We start from the raw sequence: 20,133 nt of genomic DNA on the forward strand, positions 1-20,133 counted from the left end.
TGCACGTTAGAACTGACTGAGACGTTTTTGTTGATTTTAATGATAAGAGATAATTTATTATTATCAAAAGATTGATTGGAGCATCAATAGTCAAATCCTTTCATTTTCACTTACTTTTTCTTAGCAAGAAAATAATTAAGAAAAATGATAATCAGTTGTATTTTTCCTATTTCTTCTGTCTTCATTCTTTTTTTAAATTCTATCTTTCTAAATTTGTCATGTCATTAATAAATATTAACACATTTTTGCAGATCACTGTGATCCAATTCCAAATGACTCAAATATTGGTCTAATTCAATTTATGCCAGCATTAAGGTAACAGTACATTTTAAAAAATGAATTAAAAAATATCTGGTCACTAAAGTTTAGGCTCATTTGAGAATAATCTTTCATCCATAACAATTACTTTTTTAAACCAGCTGAGATCATTTAAAACTAGCAGTAGTAGGATAGCAGTACAGAGAATAATTTGTTTTAATTTCACCAACGTTGCTGTGAACATCCTTAAGACTTGGTTAAGTTCTGTCTTTGATAACACTGGGAGTCCGACCTGTATGAGTGGTGTGTAGCAGGGTGAGCAGTCATGAGGGATGGGGGATGCTGGAGGTGTGGCCCAGGATCGCAGCGACCGTGTAGGAGACAGGCGGTGAATTCTGCTGGCATCCAGACCGGCCACAGCCATTACCTGAGGTTAGCGGTAAAAGGTCATGATGTTGAAAAGGAATCAATAAAGGCAAAACAGGTGCCATGGCTGCAATCTTTACAATATGTTCAAAGTTTGTGCATGTGTGTGTTTGTACCTGTTGCTGCACCAGGTGTAGTGGAAGAGCTGTGCAGGATGGAGAGGGAGGAGCATCATCCTGACTACTTCTTCTGCGAAGACACTCAAAACTGAATGTTGGTCTGTTGGAGGCTGAGAGGATACAAAAGAAGTATTATTACTAACTGAATAATATATACTGGACTGTAATATATAGTGTAATACTTTATCAAGAGTTATCTATGATTAACATTCATCATAAATGTTGTTTGCCAGATATGATTCTGAGGCTTTAGCTGGATTGGGATCAAACACAAGGTATTCACTGTTTCAACATACATAATATACAGTAATCACACAAACAATTTATTCAGTAAAATGTTGATAAAGTACTTTACTATTACAACAAACACAATCTGAATTACACTGACACAATTTGATTACCTTGAGGTGAGGGTAAAAACCACCTCCTGGGTGACCGCCTGCCATCTTGGTAGATCGGCTGTTGGTCATCGTCATAGCAACCATCAAGCTGTTGGCTGCTTTTGGAAACCTCAAGGTCAAAGTCTCCCTCTGCATCATGCTGGTCCTTGTTGGACAACCTGTCAAAATAAAATGATGAAAAATTAAGAACATTTTTATTAAAGTGGACTGAACTGAGGAATTACTTTTTCATGATGTAACTCACTCGTATATAATAAACACAGAGATTTGAGGTTAAATAACTTATTCACATGTGGCAAAGCATGTGTTATTTTATTATCACTGTTGCGACCACAGTACCTGTCCCTTGTGAGCGTGATGTCATCTTCATGAAACTCCTCCCCGCTGTAGTATTCTGCTGAGCCTCGCTCCTCATCGCTGGCTTCGCCCCCTGGCTCCTCTCGACGAATGGTGGGGTGGAGTCCCCCGCCACTTTCTGACCTGCGTCCAAATATCAAAGACAGGATGATATATGAAACTGTCTTTTGATGAAGTTGCTGTTTGTTGAACGTTTTTTTTTATTGACTTCAGTGCAGTAAAACATAAACACTGATTATAGTGTAAAATCATAACATCACAGATTTAGATTTCCCTCGTACACTGTCATCACATGTAATGAAACTGACACTATTTGTCTGTTTTTTATTTGCAAATAAGACACTATATTGTGACACACCTGCCACCAAAAACACCATTTTGTGAAATGAAGCTCTTTTAAGTCATAACATCATGCACATACCTAATGTAGGCCTCATAGTAGCGTGTCCTGCTCCGAGGAGAGGAGGGGGTCAATCAGACAGACAGGATTTTTTGGAACAGGAGGGCAGGAAGGGAAGACGGGGAGAGAGGTTGCGTGCAATGGAAAAAGACAAGAGGGCACAAATTCAACACTGTTTTTTGCAAGGTGGGGAAGGCAGTGTTACTGAATAGCAAATGATTATTTTAAACAGGTTACATTATAAATGCCGCTGGGTCTATTTACTCAGTAGAAAGTAGTTCCAATTAAATTATCCAGAGTAACGGAGACATGGTTTCTGGAAAGGAAAGTCAGTTAATCAAGGTTTTTCTTTTCTCTGTGCTGTTATAAACATGTACCTAATTCCATTGTAATGGGGCAGCAACAGAAATTTTAAAGGCTGATATGTAAAAATCTCAGCACATTAAAACAGAAACTACATAGACAATCCTCCAGGTAAGTAAGAAAATAAGTGTATGTTTGAATATATCTTGTGATTTGGGTGGACTGACCCTTTAAAATACTGTAGCTATGACATTTTGTGTAAAGGCAGCTACCAAGGGATTTAAAAACCACATCATTTATATTGTTACTTTGCAGGCTTAATGTCCCAAAGCATAACAATAAAGCCATTAATTAATAGGTGTTTTTCTGTTAAGCAATGTTTACTTGTATGAAGACAAAGCAAAACTTTCTTAGAATCTGAACACAAAGAAAAAGACGGATGAGCTGGGTTCATCATTTGGGTTCATCCAGTATGTATAATGAAATGAAATGTATGAATGTTAACATGATGAGGCTGCACATGTCCTGTACAATAACTCTCACTGTAGGAAGATGTGGACATATTTTAAATCAAAAGCCACAGAATTACAAAAGCCTGAGTGTCTGCAATCTCATTTATGGACATGATCTTTGGCACAGGAAACGAAACCCATGACAGTGCTCTTTTGCAACAAAGATCTGTACATCAACAGGATGAACACATCAGGACATGGTATAGTGAGATCTGATCATGCAGAACAGAAGTAGTTTCAGGATGGTTTTCAAATGAATGTGCATTTTTTTCCCACAGCTCTCTCTCCTTCATTTAATCAATTGGTTGATAGTTACTGCAGCAGGCCAGCACTGAGAGGCTCAGAAGGATGCTAAATTAGGTCTGCCTAAAATTAACCCTACCCCCCATCCCCAAACCCCCTCATCCATTGACCAACAAAAAAAATTAATTGGCAATTTTGATAATTAACTGCTTAAATAATTGTTTAAAGCAAAAGTGACCAGAATTCACTGGTTTCTCTCTTCTATGAGAGAAAATGCAATATCTTTGGGTTATGGACAGATAATCATACAAAACAAGCAGTTTGCATTACATTGTGTTCCAGAATGTTGTGTTGTTAATTGCAGCTAATACAATAAAATCCATGAAACGTCAATAAATAAAAAATTATACTGAATTATCACCCAGTCCTACAGTGCAGTATACAGCCTTGGCTCTTCTCAATCTGCAAACAAGATGTTTGCTGAAGATGCTTTGGTTTATACAAAAAAAAGATTCCACTTCAACAACCAACAACCCCCAACCCCAATCAACTGACCGTGTGGAGAGTGACTTCCAAGGCTTGTCATGCACGCCTTTGCTGTAAGCGGACACTGGTGATCCAGTTTTGGCGGAGGACGGGCGGTCTCGCCTTAACAAACACTTCTGCTGCCTCCCTTTGGTCATGGAGAGAAGTGAGGGCACGTTGGCGTTGTTGAGGTTGGCATTGGAGGGTACTGGCGATTGGTGGCAAGTGGAATTACAGTGAGGGATATTATACGAGTGAGGGGTGTGATACTGATGATTATACTGGATGGGTGAAGAGTTCATTTCTGTCTCCCCTCCCCTGTCATTGTCGCTGGCTCTCCCAGCGATTTGGGTGGGTTCAATCGAGGCACTGCAGGAAAAGGGCAGGATCTGTAGCGGCCGCTGAGTGACGGTAGTCGGGTGCGAGGAGCCTTGCTGATCCACACTGACATGGTTAACATGGTTCCCAAAGAGACTGCCGTTACGCTGAAAATAGACACCAGAAAACAATGAGGACTGGGACCAAAACCCCACAATAAACACAGCAAGTTGGTGAAAGTAACTCACAAAGATTCTGGCCAAAACTAAAAACCTGACCATTTTAACCAATACACAGCATTTTTAACTATTCTCAAATAATTAATACACGCTGATTCATTTAAGGTAGTAGTTCACAATCCTTTTTCATCTTACATAATCCAATTTCCCTATCAGATGACCTCAAAAACCTTGTCAACAGCACTTGTGATGTTTTCAAAACAGGTTCCTTTAAACAGATTTTAAACAGTTATTGAACTCTATTAATTATACTAAACTAGATGTTCAAAAGAAATCTGTAGCAGAAAATAAGGAACCATAATGCCAAAAAAATGAGGAGTAGTAGAGATTTTAAAAACAATACCAGACCATTCTTATTCACAGTAGTGATTTAAAAGGATGTTTACCCTGTAGATTTCCTCTTCTTCCTCTCCATTAGCATCCACTAGCCCCTCGTCCTGCAGGTCACATGATATGGCTCGACGGATCTCTGGTCCAATGTCATGCAGCGTGCGCAGGCCGGCCTGCAAACAGAGCAGCTATAATACCAAAGCTATGCCATAACATGTCTCTGTTATACATCCACTGACAGCTGTGATTACAGAGATAAATGCAAAGTTTATATCTTGTGGAGGTTTTCCACTCAGTGGAGCATAAAATTAAACCAACACCTGATTCTTTGTGTTTAGACAAGACCAGACTACACTAGATCCTCTTTTAGCAGACTGTGGAAAGTAGTTGTAAAATTCTTGGAATGCACTCCTTTACCTTGTGTATTACCTACTTCATCTCCTGATGCAGTTAGTGTGCTCTCAGTCAGTGGAGCAGTATCTAGCACAGTAAACACCTGCCTACTACTCAAAATAAGTAACAGCTGATCCACCATGAAGCATGAATGCTCAAATATTCACTATGTTCTATTCACTATGTTATGTATCATGGTGAAAATAGGCTGACTTTGTTTCTGATGTGGCAATTTATATGCAATTTCATGAATAAACCAATATTTCAAACTTAATTTTTTAGAGAAGGAGTTGATATGAGCTCAAAGTTTCAGCAATTTTCTGAAATTTATTCTGTATCTTGATGAAATAAGTAATGTTCAATCACTGATTTGTTCAATGCACTGGTGGAGTAAAAATCTATGACACTGAACTACCATGGAAACAAGCATTATATATTGAACTTAACTCACCTGCAGAGCCATGGTGGTGTTCAGCCTCTCCCACGAGCGCCTGCCCACAAGACCTTGCTCTTTGCGCCTCTTGAACTTCCTGAAGTAGTCCTGTATCAGGAAGGTGGCATAGAACTTCCCCACTGTTACCTCGTCATCTGAGTGAACAGACCAGACACACCAAAGCCTCCCAAATGAACACCAAAGTACCTAAACACCAAAATGCCTCAACACAGAAATCCTGCATATACCCATACACACAATAAAAAAAAACAATAGCCAATACTATCTCACCATCTAAAAAGGACAGAAAAAAACCTTCCCACATCAACACGAAAGTATGAAAACAGTAATCTCATCATATTGATGAAGCACCACTACTGCAGATGGTTGTATGAAAATCCAATATTTTTACATTAAATCATTAAAATTTGATATCCAGCCTTTAGAATGTCTAGGAAAACCTATTTTAAGACAATCACAACAGACCACTATATGCATCACTGCATCATAAAGTAAACTGAATTTCTTAGGAATATATCTTTATTGACAGGAAAACATTGCTAAATTGCCTTTGAATTTTAACTTTTAGTTAGTCAAACAAAGCTTTTGTTGAACTGTAGTTTTGGCACTGTTTCAGTGAGTTCAGATGCTATGACAGCAATGCTGAATGACATTTTTAAAGGTCTGTGGGTGCAAATTACACACAAACAAGCAACTATGCACGGCACGTTTTAACCTGACAGTAGATAACATCCTGACCTGCAGCTCCTATCTTGCTTCATCTCTGAAAATACACGTATGTGGTAATGAAGCCTGTCTCTCATCCACAAACAAGAAAAAACACACGCATACACCTAACCCTGACTTTCAACTTAAGAAATGCATGACTGCATTGAAAATGAAAGAAGCAGAGACATATAATTATTCTCAATTACTTCACAGACAACAGCTACATCATATAGTGATGGGCAGAATTTGCTAAATTAAACTTATTTGTCACACAAGAGACAGATGAGCTGAGGTGCTTTATAACTGTGCTACCAGAAAACATCATGATCTGTGGCGAGAGGCACATGCAGGGAGGCAGCAGAATTCAGAGAAGCAGCGAGGGTTAGAGCTACACATCCTCTCTTTACAGAGAACACAGAAACTACATGTAGCCAGAAAGGAAGCTGTTACTACACATACTGACTGCCATGCAGGGAGGCTTATCAAGCATCGGTCTAACTCACTCAGATGAGTGAACTGCTAAAGCAGATTGGGGAGGAAACTAAAGAAGAAAAAGAGGCTTTATCACAGAGTGTAGGAAAATGTGGGTTTTCACTTTAATCGCCAACTTTACTGGACTCTTTTGAGCTTGCGATGAATCCAGTAAAGGTGTTGAATGTTAAAATCATCATTCAAAAAGGGTATTGGGCCCGCTTTGATGATGATCCGTCTTAAAGCAACTGCCACATTTCCCTACAACATCTGACACAGCCAAAGAGAAACTACACATGGTTCTGTTCAGAAAGAAAGCCTGTGAATTTACCTTTCTGTCATGACCAAAGATACTGTTTGTCTAAATAACAACATGATTAACATTACAAGAAAAGAATGTTTGAAAAGACTGGACAGGTGTCTTACAAAGTTGTTGTCCATATCATACTGGATAAAGCATACTGTATGTTCAAAAGAAACTTTAATTTGGATTTGAATTAATTATGTAGGTTTTTCTTCACAAGAAAATGCATGAGTTGACATCTAAGGGCTCAGTTGATGATATAGTAAAAAAAAAAATTTAGTCATCAACTTGCCATGGTTAGTATATATAAGATAAGTGTATATGTTACGCATACAGGTGACCACAAGTTATCTTTCTGGGCAGAGCCTGGTAGAGTTTATGAAAGAGAGGTATCAGTACTTTCATGCCACCATACTAAAACAGAAACTGCCCCAGAGAGCTCAAGGCGGCAGAAAGAGAAAAGAAGAAGGCCAGCGACTGACTGAAAACTCTATGGATAGCTGAGTAAGCTGTGGAAGAGAGAGGCTTGGCAGAAAATATTCAAAGGAGAGAGAGAGAGAAAGAGAGAAGGGCAGGCGGTTAGCAGACTAATGACACAGACTAACACACAAAGACATGCAATTGAAAAGGATTTAACAAAATACTTTCTAACACACAGCAGCGCTGAAGTGTAGTGAGCAAGATTGGACAAAAGCTACATGGACACATGTAGAGGAAACTCTGTGTACCATGCTACACTGAGGGAACATTCACAATAAGCCAGCCCTTTACAGTGGGCTATTATGGAACAATATCAATCATAAACTACTTCTTACAACTACTTCTTCTATTAATGAGACTTTCATGTTGTGTAAGGTGAGAAAAGCAGCAACCCTAAACGAGTCAACAACCTACCAGTTGTTGATATAAAAGGAAGGGAAGGAAGTGGATGTTGACATGTGATAATGATATCTACAAAGTGTTTTATTAATGAACAATATAAATGAACAGGTAAACCACACTCTGAACTTCCTGGTTTTAAGTGGTATGAAGAGCAGCCGCACGCTTGGCTGAAGCACAATTATTGGCATATCCCATTCGTGGCCTGTCATTCATTTTGAAACTTGTTTATCTTGGCAAATGGTAATGGATCCATGCAAATAATTAAGAAAATGCAAAGTTCATCCTGGAATTGTTATTTGGTATGTGCATATCCAAATGTGTACAAAAGTAGTTGGAAAATTCACTTACACCTAGTTTACCATCTGTATGGAAAAATGAGTTGTTGTTGTTTATATCACTGTATTTTCTTATCATTAATGGTCGGTGGGTTTTTGCTCAAACTGTCAGTAAAGATTATTGTAAAATTAGCTTGAGGTAGCGGTATCAGGACAGACAGAAAACTACACAAGTACATGTACTTGGCCTGTTTCAGTAGCAAAACATAAAAAAAGGGCACAACATACAAAAACATCAGCATTACATGTAACCGTTTACACTGTTCTTCAGAGTTCTCTTATCTGAATAAGATTTATTCAATATGACGCAGTGAGTGTGAGCCAGAGGAGGAGAGATGTCCAACCGGCGGCGAGATTAATGATAAACCGATAATTCTGAAAGGAACAGCAGTAAACAGACACTGAGAGATAATGATAAGGGGAATTTCTGTGAACTGATGTCTGGTCTTCCATCTTGGTTTGATGGTTGTGGTTAGCAAGTGGGTTTTAGTCTTAGTTAGTGCAAAAACAGGATGCTGAAGGCTTGTTAACTCTCTCACTCCTCTCTGCAACAACAATGTTTTAATTATCACAAAAAAATGTATTTGAAGAATGAAAATAATCAGCAAAGCAAACTTGTGCAAATGTAACCAACTGCCTTTTCAATTCAAATTAAGGGAGTAATAAAAGTTGATTTGCAAATACATCCATTGTTTGACATCCTTCCTCCTTCTATTAATACACATATTATAAGTACACACGCACAGTTGTTTGCAGTGTGACTTCCTTTTCTGTCAATACATATATATATATATGTAAATTAATGTTTGAATAATATTAATATCCCTCCTGGTATGTGTGCAAGTGGTCCAATATCAGCAGCATATCTGGTCTTCAACCAGCCTGTTCACCTACCACCTGCAATCTTGTGGCACTTTGTGTCAGCTGGAACATGAAGCTGTTTGTGTTGCAGCTCTTATTCTCAGAGCCTTCTCCTTTAGTTACTTTGACCTGGATTTGAACTCATTTGTATGTTAATCTGGAAAAAGGCATCATGAATGTTATCTGCAGGAAACTGTGGGTCACATGTTAGTTCTTGGAAAAACAGAAATGAGAGACGGTGTATTCAAATCAGGTGAGAGAATGGTGTGCAGGGAGAGAGAGACACAGTGAGGTTCTTGTTTCAACTGTGAATAACCGCGAGAAGCAAATGATCATGCGTGCTTGCTCGTTTGTAATGACCACTGACCGCCTGCAGGGGGGACCACTTGGTCCAGGAGCTTCATACTCGTCCTCTTCCAGATCTTCTTGATCACAGCTCTAAGCTCCTCATTGGCTTGCTCCAGGTTACCTTTGAAACAGCATAAAATGTTAAAAGTGTAAAGGGGTTTTTTTGGGAAAATTGTCAAGTAGCTGCTGAATATGTTGTTAAATTAGGGGGTGCGTAGCTAAAAGTGTTTATTCTATCACACATACACAGTTATCAATACGCTGCGATATATGCCTAACACAAATCAACAGCAACACAAATAGTGACTGCATTAAGTAGAATACGTGGCAAAAGAGAGAAAGTAATGAATCCATAGAACTGTTGATGGTAAGTGAATAAAATACGATTGAGCAGTCAACATGATATTGTGTTTAAAATTAAATGATATGAATAAATCATGTTGTTGTGACAGTCTGAGAAGGATTGAACTGATTACTTCGAGCCGTTATGCATAAAAGTTACGTTCTGGCTTTGATTTGATTTGGCAGAGCAGTGGATGATGAAGAGAAACAGACTTATTGTACATCTATAGCTCCCTCTTGTGGCAAAATGCTGAATGAGTTTATTGGCTTCCTGACTGCAAAGACTTCAAGACACTGACACAGCTTAGAACTATTTTTTATTAAAGTCAATGTAGTGTGATATGAGATACATTTAAATGTATGAGCTCTTTCCAGAGTACATCATTCAGCAGTATGTTTGCTTGCAGATTTTTGGTTGTAAGTAATTGATGTCTTGGTATGTTTGGTAAGATTTTCTGCCCTGATTATTTGTTCTGTTTGTTTCCATAAACTTTTATTTAATTCGCCTTTGTAAAAGGCACATTTTGTATGCTGAATACTGATTTAGGGTCTACTTTTTGTGTCCTTGGGCAAAGAGTAGTGCTTAGTAGCCTTAGTATTAAAGCAGCTCTGTTCATGAATATGGGGATAATAACTGATTAAAGATGAATAAAATACAAAAATATCTAACTCATACAAACAGATTAGCTCTTAAGTTGAATGTACGAGTAATTTAAGAGAATTACTTCTTTGCTACGGATGGAATTCGAGAATAGTCCAGATATCTGGGCTGATACCTCAAGTAGCTTTAATACCAGGAAGCTGCAGTACACAGGACAGGACAGGCTGGCCTTCCTACTGTATTTACTTGTGCTCCCTTGTGCTCCCTCGCCAAAGTACTTTAAACTACTTCTTTATACCGCTAATCCCTTTTCTTTACTATACAGAGTGGGCACGCATAGACCATACAGCAGCAGTCCATATAAATATAATGGACAATATTTCTTATGGATAAAAGGTGAAGACTCACCTTCTGTCTTAATCTTCAGAGCAGTGCGGACCAGAGCAAACAAAGTGGCATTAAACATGACGGTCCCATCACTGTTCAGGGGCATGTTCATCGCCACTAGACGCTGCAATCATATGCAGAAAAAAAAGATGTATTTTTGTCATCTTTAAAATTTACCACAACTCAACTTCAATCCATGCATTTCTCTGCATTTCTCTCTTTGTAGGTAAGAGTATGTCTCGTTGCGTTGCGCAAACCTACTTTGCAGGCCACTCTGTGAGGGCAGAGCTTGCCGAAGCCCAGTGGAGGCTGGATCCTCCTCAGCAGAGTCACCACATCAAGGTGCTTAATCCTGCCCCTGACATCAATAACACACATTCAAATTAAAAGACATTATACCGCTGAGCACTACTACTTCCACAGTTACACTGATAATGAAAGAAAAACAGTGACTGTTTCTAAAATGAATCCTGAGTACTCACTTGGCTTCAGGGTCATATTCAGACCAGATCCTTTTAAACTCATCCAGGTGATGTGGCCCAAGAATGGACCAATCACGGGTCAGGTAGTCAAAGTTATCCATGATAACAGCTACAAACAGGTTGATGATCTGAAACCAGGACATGCAGCACTTTTTTTAGCCTTTTTCATTGTATACAGTAATATACATGCCGCAGTCTGTGTCCAAACATTACTGCTGCTGAATTCAGTGGCATGTATAAAGGTTACCAGAAAAGCACAGAGCATGTAGAAGCTGATGAAGTAGATGATGGCAAAGCTACTCCCGCAGGTTCTTTCCTCTCCAGGGTTGTAGTCTGACTCCGGATCACACAGCTTTCCTGGCAAACAGGCCAGCATGATGTCCTGCCAGGCCTCACCTGTGGCACACCTAACATTTAAAAACAACCAAGAAACATTAATACAGCAGCAGAATGAGAGTGGTTTTTGGCACTGTCATGAATGACTTTTAGTTACTTATAAACAACAACTCAAGTTACACAAACACACAGACCTGAAGAGCATTAGGACAGCTTGAGGAAAGGTTTGGAAGTTGTTGTTGCGGTTGATTTGTGTTCCATCCACCATGGCTATTTTCCCAAACACCTAAATGTGGATCAAAGTGTCATACAAAGAACCAGCCTGCTCTCAGATACTGCTATATATATCAGTCACTGGAGGCATATATCTTGCAGGGTGTCTTTCAGGTTTCAGTTATACACACTGGTAACATTAGATTGTAAAAAAAAAATGTTTACACTTTACCTGCATTCCAATTACAGCATAGATGAAGAACAGCATGGCTATAAGAAGTGCAACATAGGGAAGAGCCTGGGTGGAAAAAAGAGAGTACGACACTTTTGAATATGGATTAGTTTTTGCCACAGTGCTCTGTCAACCAACAATGCATTATGTTGGTCTATCAAATACACATGTGTACTTTTCAGGAAAATAACCTTTTCACATGAATGATTATCACGGTCACCTTTGAGTTATAAAATGTTGCCTCAAAGTATTAGAAACAGTGTCTTTCAAACTGGACTGTGTGCATTTCATCCTCTCACCAACACAGCACCTCACGTTTTTTTCTTTAAGAGACAAATGTTCTAAATATTATACATCATTATTATTGTCATTATTATTAAATATTATACAGCCAACTACCGTCCAGCTATTTATAGAAGTTAGACGAAGTTTATAATACTGCAGATTCAAGAGAGAAGTGTATCAGCTGTTGATCACACAGTCTCACCTGAAAGGACTTGATGAAGGTCCACAGCAGAGTCCTGATGCCTTCCCCCCTGCTCAGCAGTTTGACCAATCGCATCACTCTGAACAGGCGGAAGAAGGTGATGGAGATGCGAGCGCTGTCCTCCGTGTTCTGTGTAGATGACAGAGTGTGATTACGCAATGAAGAAACTCATGATGTAACATCCAAACAAAGACGGTAACCACTCACTCATTCATTCATGCAGTCATTCATACATGCATTCTTTCAACCATTATGTTTGAGTCATGTGTTCAGCTTACAAACAACATAAAAGAAGATGAAAATCGTTATGAAGAAATCTTCCCGTTTGTGATCTTTCTGAGTCTTTGCAACGACAACAATCAACGTGCATGCAGAGTAACAGCATCTAAACACCATGCCATGAACAGACCTTGGGGGACTTACACATAGACTACATATAACTCTGACTGATAAAAAACAGGCAACAGATACAATCTGCAGTCCAAAGACAAACAAACCAAAAGACAAACTGTGAATGACTTTTTACAATTGAGTCAAACACCGTGATGGATCTTTGACTGACTTGTTACAGTACAATCACACAAGACCTTTGACAGGAAATGAAAATTCAAAGCAGTGCATTGACCGTGCGACGTCGGTAATCTGATTGCAAACATTTGGTCAATCTATGCTGAGATGAAGAAATGAGACAAAAGGCCATACAGTGTGTTATCCGTTCCTCTGTCTCATGCCATGCACTCAAACAGGACAAGACCCCGACAAAACAAAATGCCAGCTCAACCATGAAACTGGGGGCCAAAATGCAACAAACCAGACGGATTCAAAACAAGACTTTGACAAACATTGAGAGTTCAATCACAAACCCTCACACTTCACTGAATAAGTGAGACCAGAAGTTCTGACAGAAAGCATTGCAATGGTTTCATCAGTGAGTGAGCGACAGAGAGCGACAACAAAACAATCTCGATGCTTTGACTTTTAAATGATCACAAAACGGGTAAGGCACACAGACGGAGGAGGAGGGGCTTCTTCTTACCCCTGGTTCCACTATCACCTTGACGACAGGAATGGCTGCCGACTTGAAACCAAAAGCCTAAAGTCAATCCGAGTTACATAAACCAGCTGCACAGCACCAAACTATTCACCAGTCAGTGCTGTGGCAAACGTTATCACATATCATTATTACCTTTCATTCATTCAACATCTAATCAAATTTTTTTTAATTGCTCAGAAGCACCATCACTTAAAAAAAAGTAACCCACAGCATTACAATTTATACTACAAACAAGGTGCATGCAAAAGCTTTAGCTAATATTCTCAGCAGTATTGTAACAGCAGGTATGAGATGCATGCAAACAACGCTGGTGGAAAATTAACTTCAGCAGATAAAGTGTTCATCTGTTCACATTCACAACAAGGAGAAAACCCTGATACACATCCTTCAAGGAAAATGCTGATATTGTTTTGTTTTATCATTGTTATCGTCTTCATCAAATTACCCCAAATATATTTTTGCATTTTTGATTCATGATGCATGTATTTAAATATTTGAAATACTTGTTTTCCACTGTTTTTTAATTATATGATTTTTCAAACCTGATTTGAAAGTAACTTGTGTCCTTGCTAACACTAACCCCCTAGATTAAAATACTCCCCCCACCCCCTTAAGTTAGCAAGGCATCCCATTCTTTTTTGAGATTTTGCTTTGCTTTATTTCTGATGGAGACATTAATCACTTCATGCTTTTGTTTGACAATTATTGACTTTACTGACTTTAATTTATTTGTGACTTGTTGACTTAAACTTTAAAAAACTTTAATTATTATTATGGTTTATCTAGTTAGTTTCTAGACAGTTTCAAGTTGGGTTTTTTGTGCATTAAGTAATGAAGTAAATATCTTCTTGGAAAAAACAAGAATCTAAAGAAAAAGAAGAAACCCACATGATGCTCAATAACATCAAAAAATGCAAATGATAAAAACACTGGTTCAATACAGTAGCTACTGTACATGAAATGCTGACATCTATCTGTTATATTTACTTATTTCTTCTAACTCATAACATCCAGGCTCTCTGTGTGCAATATTACGTTTATACATTACATCATATCCTAGAGTTTGATCAGTGGAGGCTTACAGTGTGTGCTTTCATTCAAACATCCATTCAAAAGTGGACAGACAGGACAAACACACATGTTCACAAAGACCACCCTGCAGCTAAAATGGACTCAGTGTTAACAGCACCTGCAGACCAGCACACAGGGCAGCCTTGCAGTAGCAGTACAGTAGATTCAAAGAGTTTATAGGCAGAGGAATTTGACACAACATTTCTACAAGATTGTTTGGAGTTGCATTCAAAAACAATGTACGTTTTATCAATTGATTTTTGTTTTTAAATCCTGGGAGGATAATGCATTTTGAGGTATGAATAGAATGTGGACAGAATTGCAAGGAATGCTGATTAAATCTCGAAATTTCATTAGCTCACCACAAAATAAATAACATGAGAAAGTCTCTTTAAACCATTTTTTCCGCTTTGTTAATGCGGAGACGGTCATCATATAATAATAATAATATAATAATAATAAAATAAAGCTGTTAAGCAATTAAGCAACTATTCCTGAAACAGTGGTTTGAGGCCAGTTGCTGGAGTTGGGAGCAATTATTTAAGTATGAAAAAAAATACTGTGATCTTGAACACAACTCTGATGCTAAAGCAAGGTCCCCCTGCTAAGAGCGTCACAGGAAGACAGGTGTGAATGTGTGATAAATGACTACTTACATTGATCTCAGTGATGGCAATGTCAACCACGCTACCCACAACAATTAAGGCATCAAACGTGTTCCATGCATCAGCAAAATAGTTCTGCAAGCACAAGCGACAAAGACACACAGAAAAGAAGAAAGAGAGAGACAACAGAGCAAGAAAGGAAGAAAAAGAGGAGGTAAAAAAAGAAGAATTATGAAAGATAGATAGAAGAGAACATTTAAAAGGTTGTGATTTGATATACCAGAGTAAGGCTGAAAGTCAAATCCTTCCTGCCACTGAGCTTGTGAGAGTATAACTTTTTACGAATAAACTAGTTTTTAGAAAATAAAACTTAGAACTGTTATATAATTAATTCATTGTCTGTCATTAATGTTGAATTTTGAAAGTCATTTTTACTCTCACTGATACAGCAGCAGACTGAAAGAAATGGCCACCATAAACTAAACAATTTACCAAGTCCTAATCAGTACTAAGCGTGACTCAATGCATACAGTATGTTTAACACTGCTGAATTGTAGACACATATAGCTAATGGAAATTTTTCCATCCCATTTAGTCTATGGTGCCCATCAATCATTAAGTCCACACCAGATTCAAATGCTTCATGAGCAGAAATTGGATCAAGCCAACCTTAGGAGAACATTTAAAATTAAGACAGTAAAGAAGGGAAGGAGGAGAGGTGTGATGGAAGGGGAAAAAAGGAGAGTGGCAGCAGCAGTGGGAGAGCCGGAGGAGGGAATGACAGAGTTGTACATACTGACGTCTTTCTACCTGGCTGAGTATGATGTCGATTACACTGCCAATCACCACAAGAGCATCGAAGACGTTCCAGGCGTCTCCGACATAGTCCTGAATGTGGCAGCATGTACAGCCAGCAGGAGAAGGGAGGAAGGCGGGAGTGGAGGGGGATGCAGGAAAGTATAAGAGGTAGAGAGGTTATGGTGACAGGAGTAAAGGAGGGTGAGGATGAGGAGAAAATGGAACAGGTGTCACAGTCAGTGGGGTAAAGAGCCCCAAAGAGAGAGGCATCAAGGGGAGCCAGGGGGGGGGTAAGAGGGACAGCAAGAGTGTATGAGGGCTGGGTTAAAAGGAAAAGGGGAATGCTATCAGACAAGAACCACTGCTGGGATAAAATATAAGGGGAGGTCTAAAAGTAAAAATCTGAGCAAGTGGATTTAAGGAACCGTAGTGGTAGATGTGCTTATACTATCATATCTTTGGCTTAAATATAGCAAGTACTGCAATATCTGCAATTTTCTACAAACGAAGAGACTTACTCTGGGTTTGAAAGCGATGAGCTTGAGGATCATCTCCACAGTGAAAACCCCTGTGAAGACCATGTTTAGGATGTCCATGGCATAATTAAACAGATGAGATTGACCATGATGCTGGAAAGAGACAGGCAGACGGACTAAGCAGAGATATAAAACAAACATTTAGTATTGATACATGTGTTTTAAGTATATTCAGTAGTACACATTATAATAGGTGTTGAATTTATGCAATTATACTGTATTATTGACTACAATGAGGAAAAACATTATCTTAAAAAAATAGTGGTTATAAAATCCTCAACAAGCAACGCAATATAACTAAGGTTTTATTATATTTTTAAATATCTAATCGCCATGTGTTGTATGGGTCATAATATAGTAATGGGTATCATGAACTTTCTTCTAAAGATTTATGCCAGCTGGGTTACAACCTTTATAAAAGCTAAATGGGTAAAGCTGAGTTTCAGAGGACTCATGATCCACTGATCCATTAAATGAATGAATGAAGATTCACCAGCTAGTTTACATCAATTTTACGTAGGACTAAATGAAGAGCACTTACCTGTATGGCCAGACACAAGGTGTTGAGGATGATTAGGACAAACATGACATACTCAAAGCCAGTGGAGTTGACCACATACCAAAACTTGTACTGGTACGGGTTTTTGGGGATGTAGCGCCGCAGCGGGCGAGCTTTAAGAGCATACTCCACACACTGGCGCTGCAGTGGTGGTGAGGTTAGGTGATGGTCACAGCAGATAGAGAAACAGACAGAGGCACAAATAGATTAACAAGTGCAAAATGTTGTTTTATGTAAAAGATGCAAGCACTCTATCAGTAATAAGATACAGGAGACATCCTGTATCTTTATCCTGTTCGAGCACAAATCCATTTGTATCAGGTCAGTCTTTATTCATTTTTAAAGCAGAAAAATGAATTGACGACATGCTGCAGTTATTTAGCTATTACTATTGTTATTGTTATACACAAACACAACAGGCCGCTCCTACCTGGTTCTTGTCCAGCTCACAGTTCTTGTACTCTTTCTCGCCCTGCTCCTGGAAGGTGACAATAACAAAACCAACAAAGATGTTCATCATGAAGAAAGCGATGATGATGATGTAGATAATGAAAAAGATGGAGATTTCAATGCGGTAGTTGTAGATGGGACCCATGTTCTCTCTGTTGGAGTCAATGGCCTTGTACAACAGACTGTAAGCAAAACAAAACAAAGAGAAAGTCAAGATACTTAAAAGGCAATTATTAATATCAACTCTGTTTCAAAAATGTGGTACATGCTGGACTTTAAGTCTTATAAATACAAATGCATGCTTAAGCACAAAGTCATACACACAAAATGGTTGAAATATGGACAACATAGGTGATATCTCTTTACTTTTGGTTACTGAAGATGGTGACGACAAAGCCTTTTTCATTTAGATGAAGAAAATATTAATAAAAAACTTCAAGTAAATCTAGACTCCTTCCAAACTCAAAGCAGTACTCACGTGGGCCATCCTTCAAAGGTGGAGACAGTAAAGAGAGCCATCATGGCCATGAGGACGTTGTCAAAGTTGAAGTCACTGTTGTACCAGATCCTCTCCTTCACCATGGGCAATGCAGTGTCCCCGTTGTTGTAGAGAATGTAGGTACCTCTATGATTTACAGGGGAAATTTTAACCACATATGTGCATAAACATACATACATACAGAAATACTCATGAAAGTCCGTAGCTAGAAACTGTAAAGACAGAAAAGAACTTACTTGCACTCATCTGGGCTAGACTTTGCCTCATCTGTGCATCGATAAAATTTCCCCTGTGTAAGAAAACAACAGAAAAAGGCAGAGGTGCATTTAGTTTGAGCCCCTCTACATCTGTACAACCACTTATTATTTTACACCAGTACAGCCAGTTGATTGGTGAGATGAAGGAAAGGCCAGCTGACTACACACACATTCTTTCCCTCTCACTATCTCTTCATTGTACCTTAAAGAGCTGCACTCCGATACAAGCAAACATGAACTGCAGCAGCGTGGTGACAATCATGATGTTGCCGATGGTCCGTATGGCCACAAACACGCACTGGACCACATGCTGCAAAGGACACAGTTATACACAGTTAGTAGGAGTACAAAGTTTTGTATCAGAAGCATGCATGCATACATATTCTTCAGGACACATTCACATGGAGAACCACATACACATACAGTAAATACACACTGCTCTATGTTGTACTGTATTCTGACCTTGAGTCCCTTGGCTCTGTTAATGGCTCTGAGCGGACGGAGGACTCTCAAAACACGGAGAATCTTCACCACTGAGATAGCAGAAGATCTATGGAAGATAGAAATATAAGCAATTTTTAACTGCAATGTATATGACAAAGACGTTACCATTAAACATCTTTGTGATGTTCAAGGACTAAGGATACCTAATGTTCATCTAATGACAGCTCACTTCTTGTCATTCATTACAGATTATAGTTTAAGGCAAACTAAATAATGGTGTTTGAAGGACAATTTCCAATTTTGAAGCATTTTTGTAGTGTGACAATTCTTTTTTTTTTAACTGTTTATCTTGACTTCTGTTTTCTTCGTGCCTTTAATGGCATACTGGAGGTGCTCTGTATCGACACTTGTTTCATATACTGAAATTCAGCTCAGACATGGTCCTCCACACTGGAGATAACAGTTCATCATAGCACATTCTGCTAACACTAGGGACAAGACCAGACAAAACCAGACAAAATTGCAAGTTCACTTCATTTGACTGAATTGACTTTGTATTTACCAAAACAACAAGATTAAAACTTTATGAGCACTAGTGAAAATCTAAGACAGTGGATGAAACATGCCTACAAGTCTAATCCAGTGGCCCCTGGGGCCTACAATACTGACTGCATCACATAAAATAAAAACGCTGCACAGTTTATCTCTCAGAGCACCAATATGGTACCACCTGCCACAAAAAAAGGATTATGAGATATCTTTGAGTGCAAACTTGATGATTGTGGTGCTAGAGGGAAGCTCAAGCTTATCTGCTAGGGAGGATGGATGTGGCCGGCAAATTGTACAGTGCAATGTGTACATAACGTTTAGAGATATCAGGAGGTGATCAAATTAATTAAATTCAAACCCAATGAATATCCATGCCAAATTGATGTAAATCTGAACAATACATCTCAAGTTATATGGTTATCAATGTTTAGGTCAGATGGTCCAACCAACTTAACCATCATCCAGCCCCTCCACCACAAATATAACACAATTGCTCAGAAGATACAAACATTCATTCAAAAAACATTGAATGAATGATACATACTGAATGCCGAAGGAGACCAGAGACACACCAACAACCAGCAGGTCTAATAGGTTGAAGTAGTTTCTGCAGAAAGCTCCTTTATGAAGGAATGCTCCAAACGCTGTCATCTGGACAGAGAAGAGAAAAACAGTCAGGACTGAAGAAGATGCCATCATAAACATAAGCACTTACAGTACAGCAGGACAGCTTCAAGTCAAGCTGAAATTAGATTTAAATTAAATTAGAATAGTATTCTATTCTAGACAGATAATAATAATAGGATGATACATAATACTATTAACAGTATCAATTTTCAAAATAATATTTTGTGTGTAACCCAAAGATTTTTGTTAAATTTTGCATTTTCCACTTAGGGTCATGCATTTCAGAGTAGATTGCATTTCACGAGTGTTTGCAACAACAATGCACAACATAATTTGATTTGCAGCTTCCCTGTTGGTTTTTGAAATACAGCCATCTCCCACATCCTGTTTATTATGGGTATATTATACTATCAGCAG

The 20,133-nt window shown here is 38.6% G+C and overlaps 1 protein-coding gene across 7 annotated transcripts in view; it reads right to left on the reverse strand.

Moving 5' to 3' along the window:
• Nucleotides 1-20,133, reverse strand: part of cacna1db (calcium channel, voltage-dependent, L type, alpha 1D subunit, b) — an 89,092-nt gene that overhangs the window by 4,835 nt on the left and 64,124 nt on the right. For 4 of the 7 annotated variants that reach the window (XM_062426972.1, XM_062426973.1, XM_062426971.1 and 1 more), the window contains 25 exons: nucleotides 19,634-19,740; nucleotides 18,559-18,646; nucleotides 18,299-18,406; nucleotides 18,076-18,128; nucleotides 17,819-17,965; nucleotides 17,321-17,522; nucleotides 16,873-17,031; nucleotides 16,314-16,424; nucleotides 15,794-16,114; nucleotides 12,268-12,396; nucleotides 11,781-11,846; nucleotides 11,530-11,621; nucleotides 11,247-11,406; nucleotides 11,000-11,127; nucleotides 10,779-10,875; nucleotides 10,539-10,641; nucleotides 9,207-9,308; nucleotides 5,276-5,412; nucleotides 4,488-4,604; nucleotides 3,575-4,029; nucleotides 1,983-2,009; nucleotides 1,544-1,684; nucleotides 1,205-1,362; nucleotides 801-913; nucleotides 551-685 (listed from right to left, as the gene is read on the reverse strand). In XM_062426972.1, the coding sequence (XP_062282956.1) occupies nucleotides 551-685; nucleotides 801-913; nucleotides 1,205-1,362; nucleotides 1,544-1,684; nucleotides 1,983-2,009; nucleotides 3,575-4,029; nucleotides 4,488-4,604; nucleotides 5,276-5,412; nucleotides 9,207-9,308; nucleotides 10,539-10,641; nucleotides 10,779-10,875; nucleotides 11,000-11,127; nucleotides 11,247-11,406; nucleotides 11,530-11,621; nucleotides 11,781-11,846; nucleotides 12,268-12,396; nucleotides 15,794-16,114; nucleotides 16,314-16,424; nucleotides 16,873-17,031; nucleotides 17,321-17,522; nucleotides 17,819-17,965; nucleotides 18,076-18,128; nucleotides 18,299-18,406; nucleotides 18,559-18,646; nucleotides 19,634-19,740 (3,456 nt within the window). The remainder of the gene's footprint in view (nucleotides 1-550; nucleotides 686-800; nucleotides 914-1,204; nucleotides 1,363-1,543; nucleotides 1,685-1,982; nucleotides 2,010-3,574; nucleotides 4,030-4,487; nucleotides 4,605-5,275; nucleotides 5,413-9,206; nucleotides 9,309-10,538; nucleotides 10,642-10,778; nucleotides 10,876-10,999; nucleotides 11,128-11,246; nucleotides 11,407-11,529; nucleotides 11,622-11,780; nucleotides 11,847-12,267; nucleotides 12,397-15,793; nucleotides 16,115-16,313; nucleotides 16,425-16,872; nucleotides 17,032-17,320; nucleotides 17,523-17,818; nucleotides 17,966-18,075; nucleotides 18,129-18,298; nucleotides 18,407-18,558; nucleotides 18,647-19,633; nucleotides 19,741-20,133) is intronic. The other 3 variants (XM_062426975.1, XM_062426974.1, XM_062426976.1) reach the window with 2 other exon arrangements.

Source organism: Scomber scombrus, chromosome 10 (genome assembly GCF_963691925.1).
Source record: "Scomber scombrus chromosome 10, fScoSco1.1, whole genome shotgun sequence".
NCBI lineage: Eukaryota > Metazoa > Chordata > Actinopteri > Scombriformes > Scombridae > Scomber > Scomber scombrus.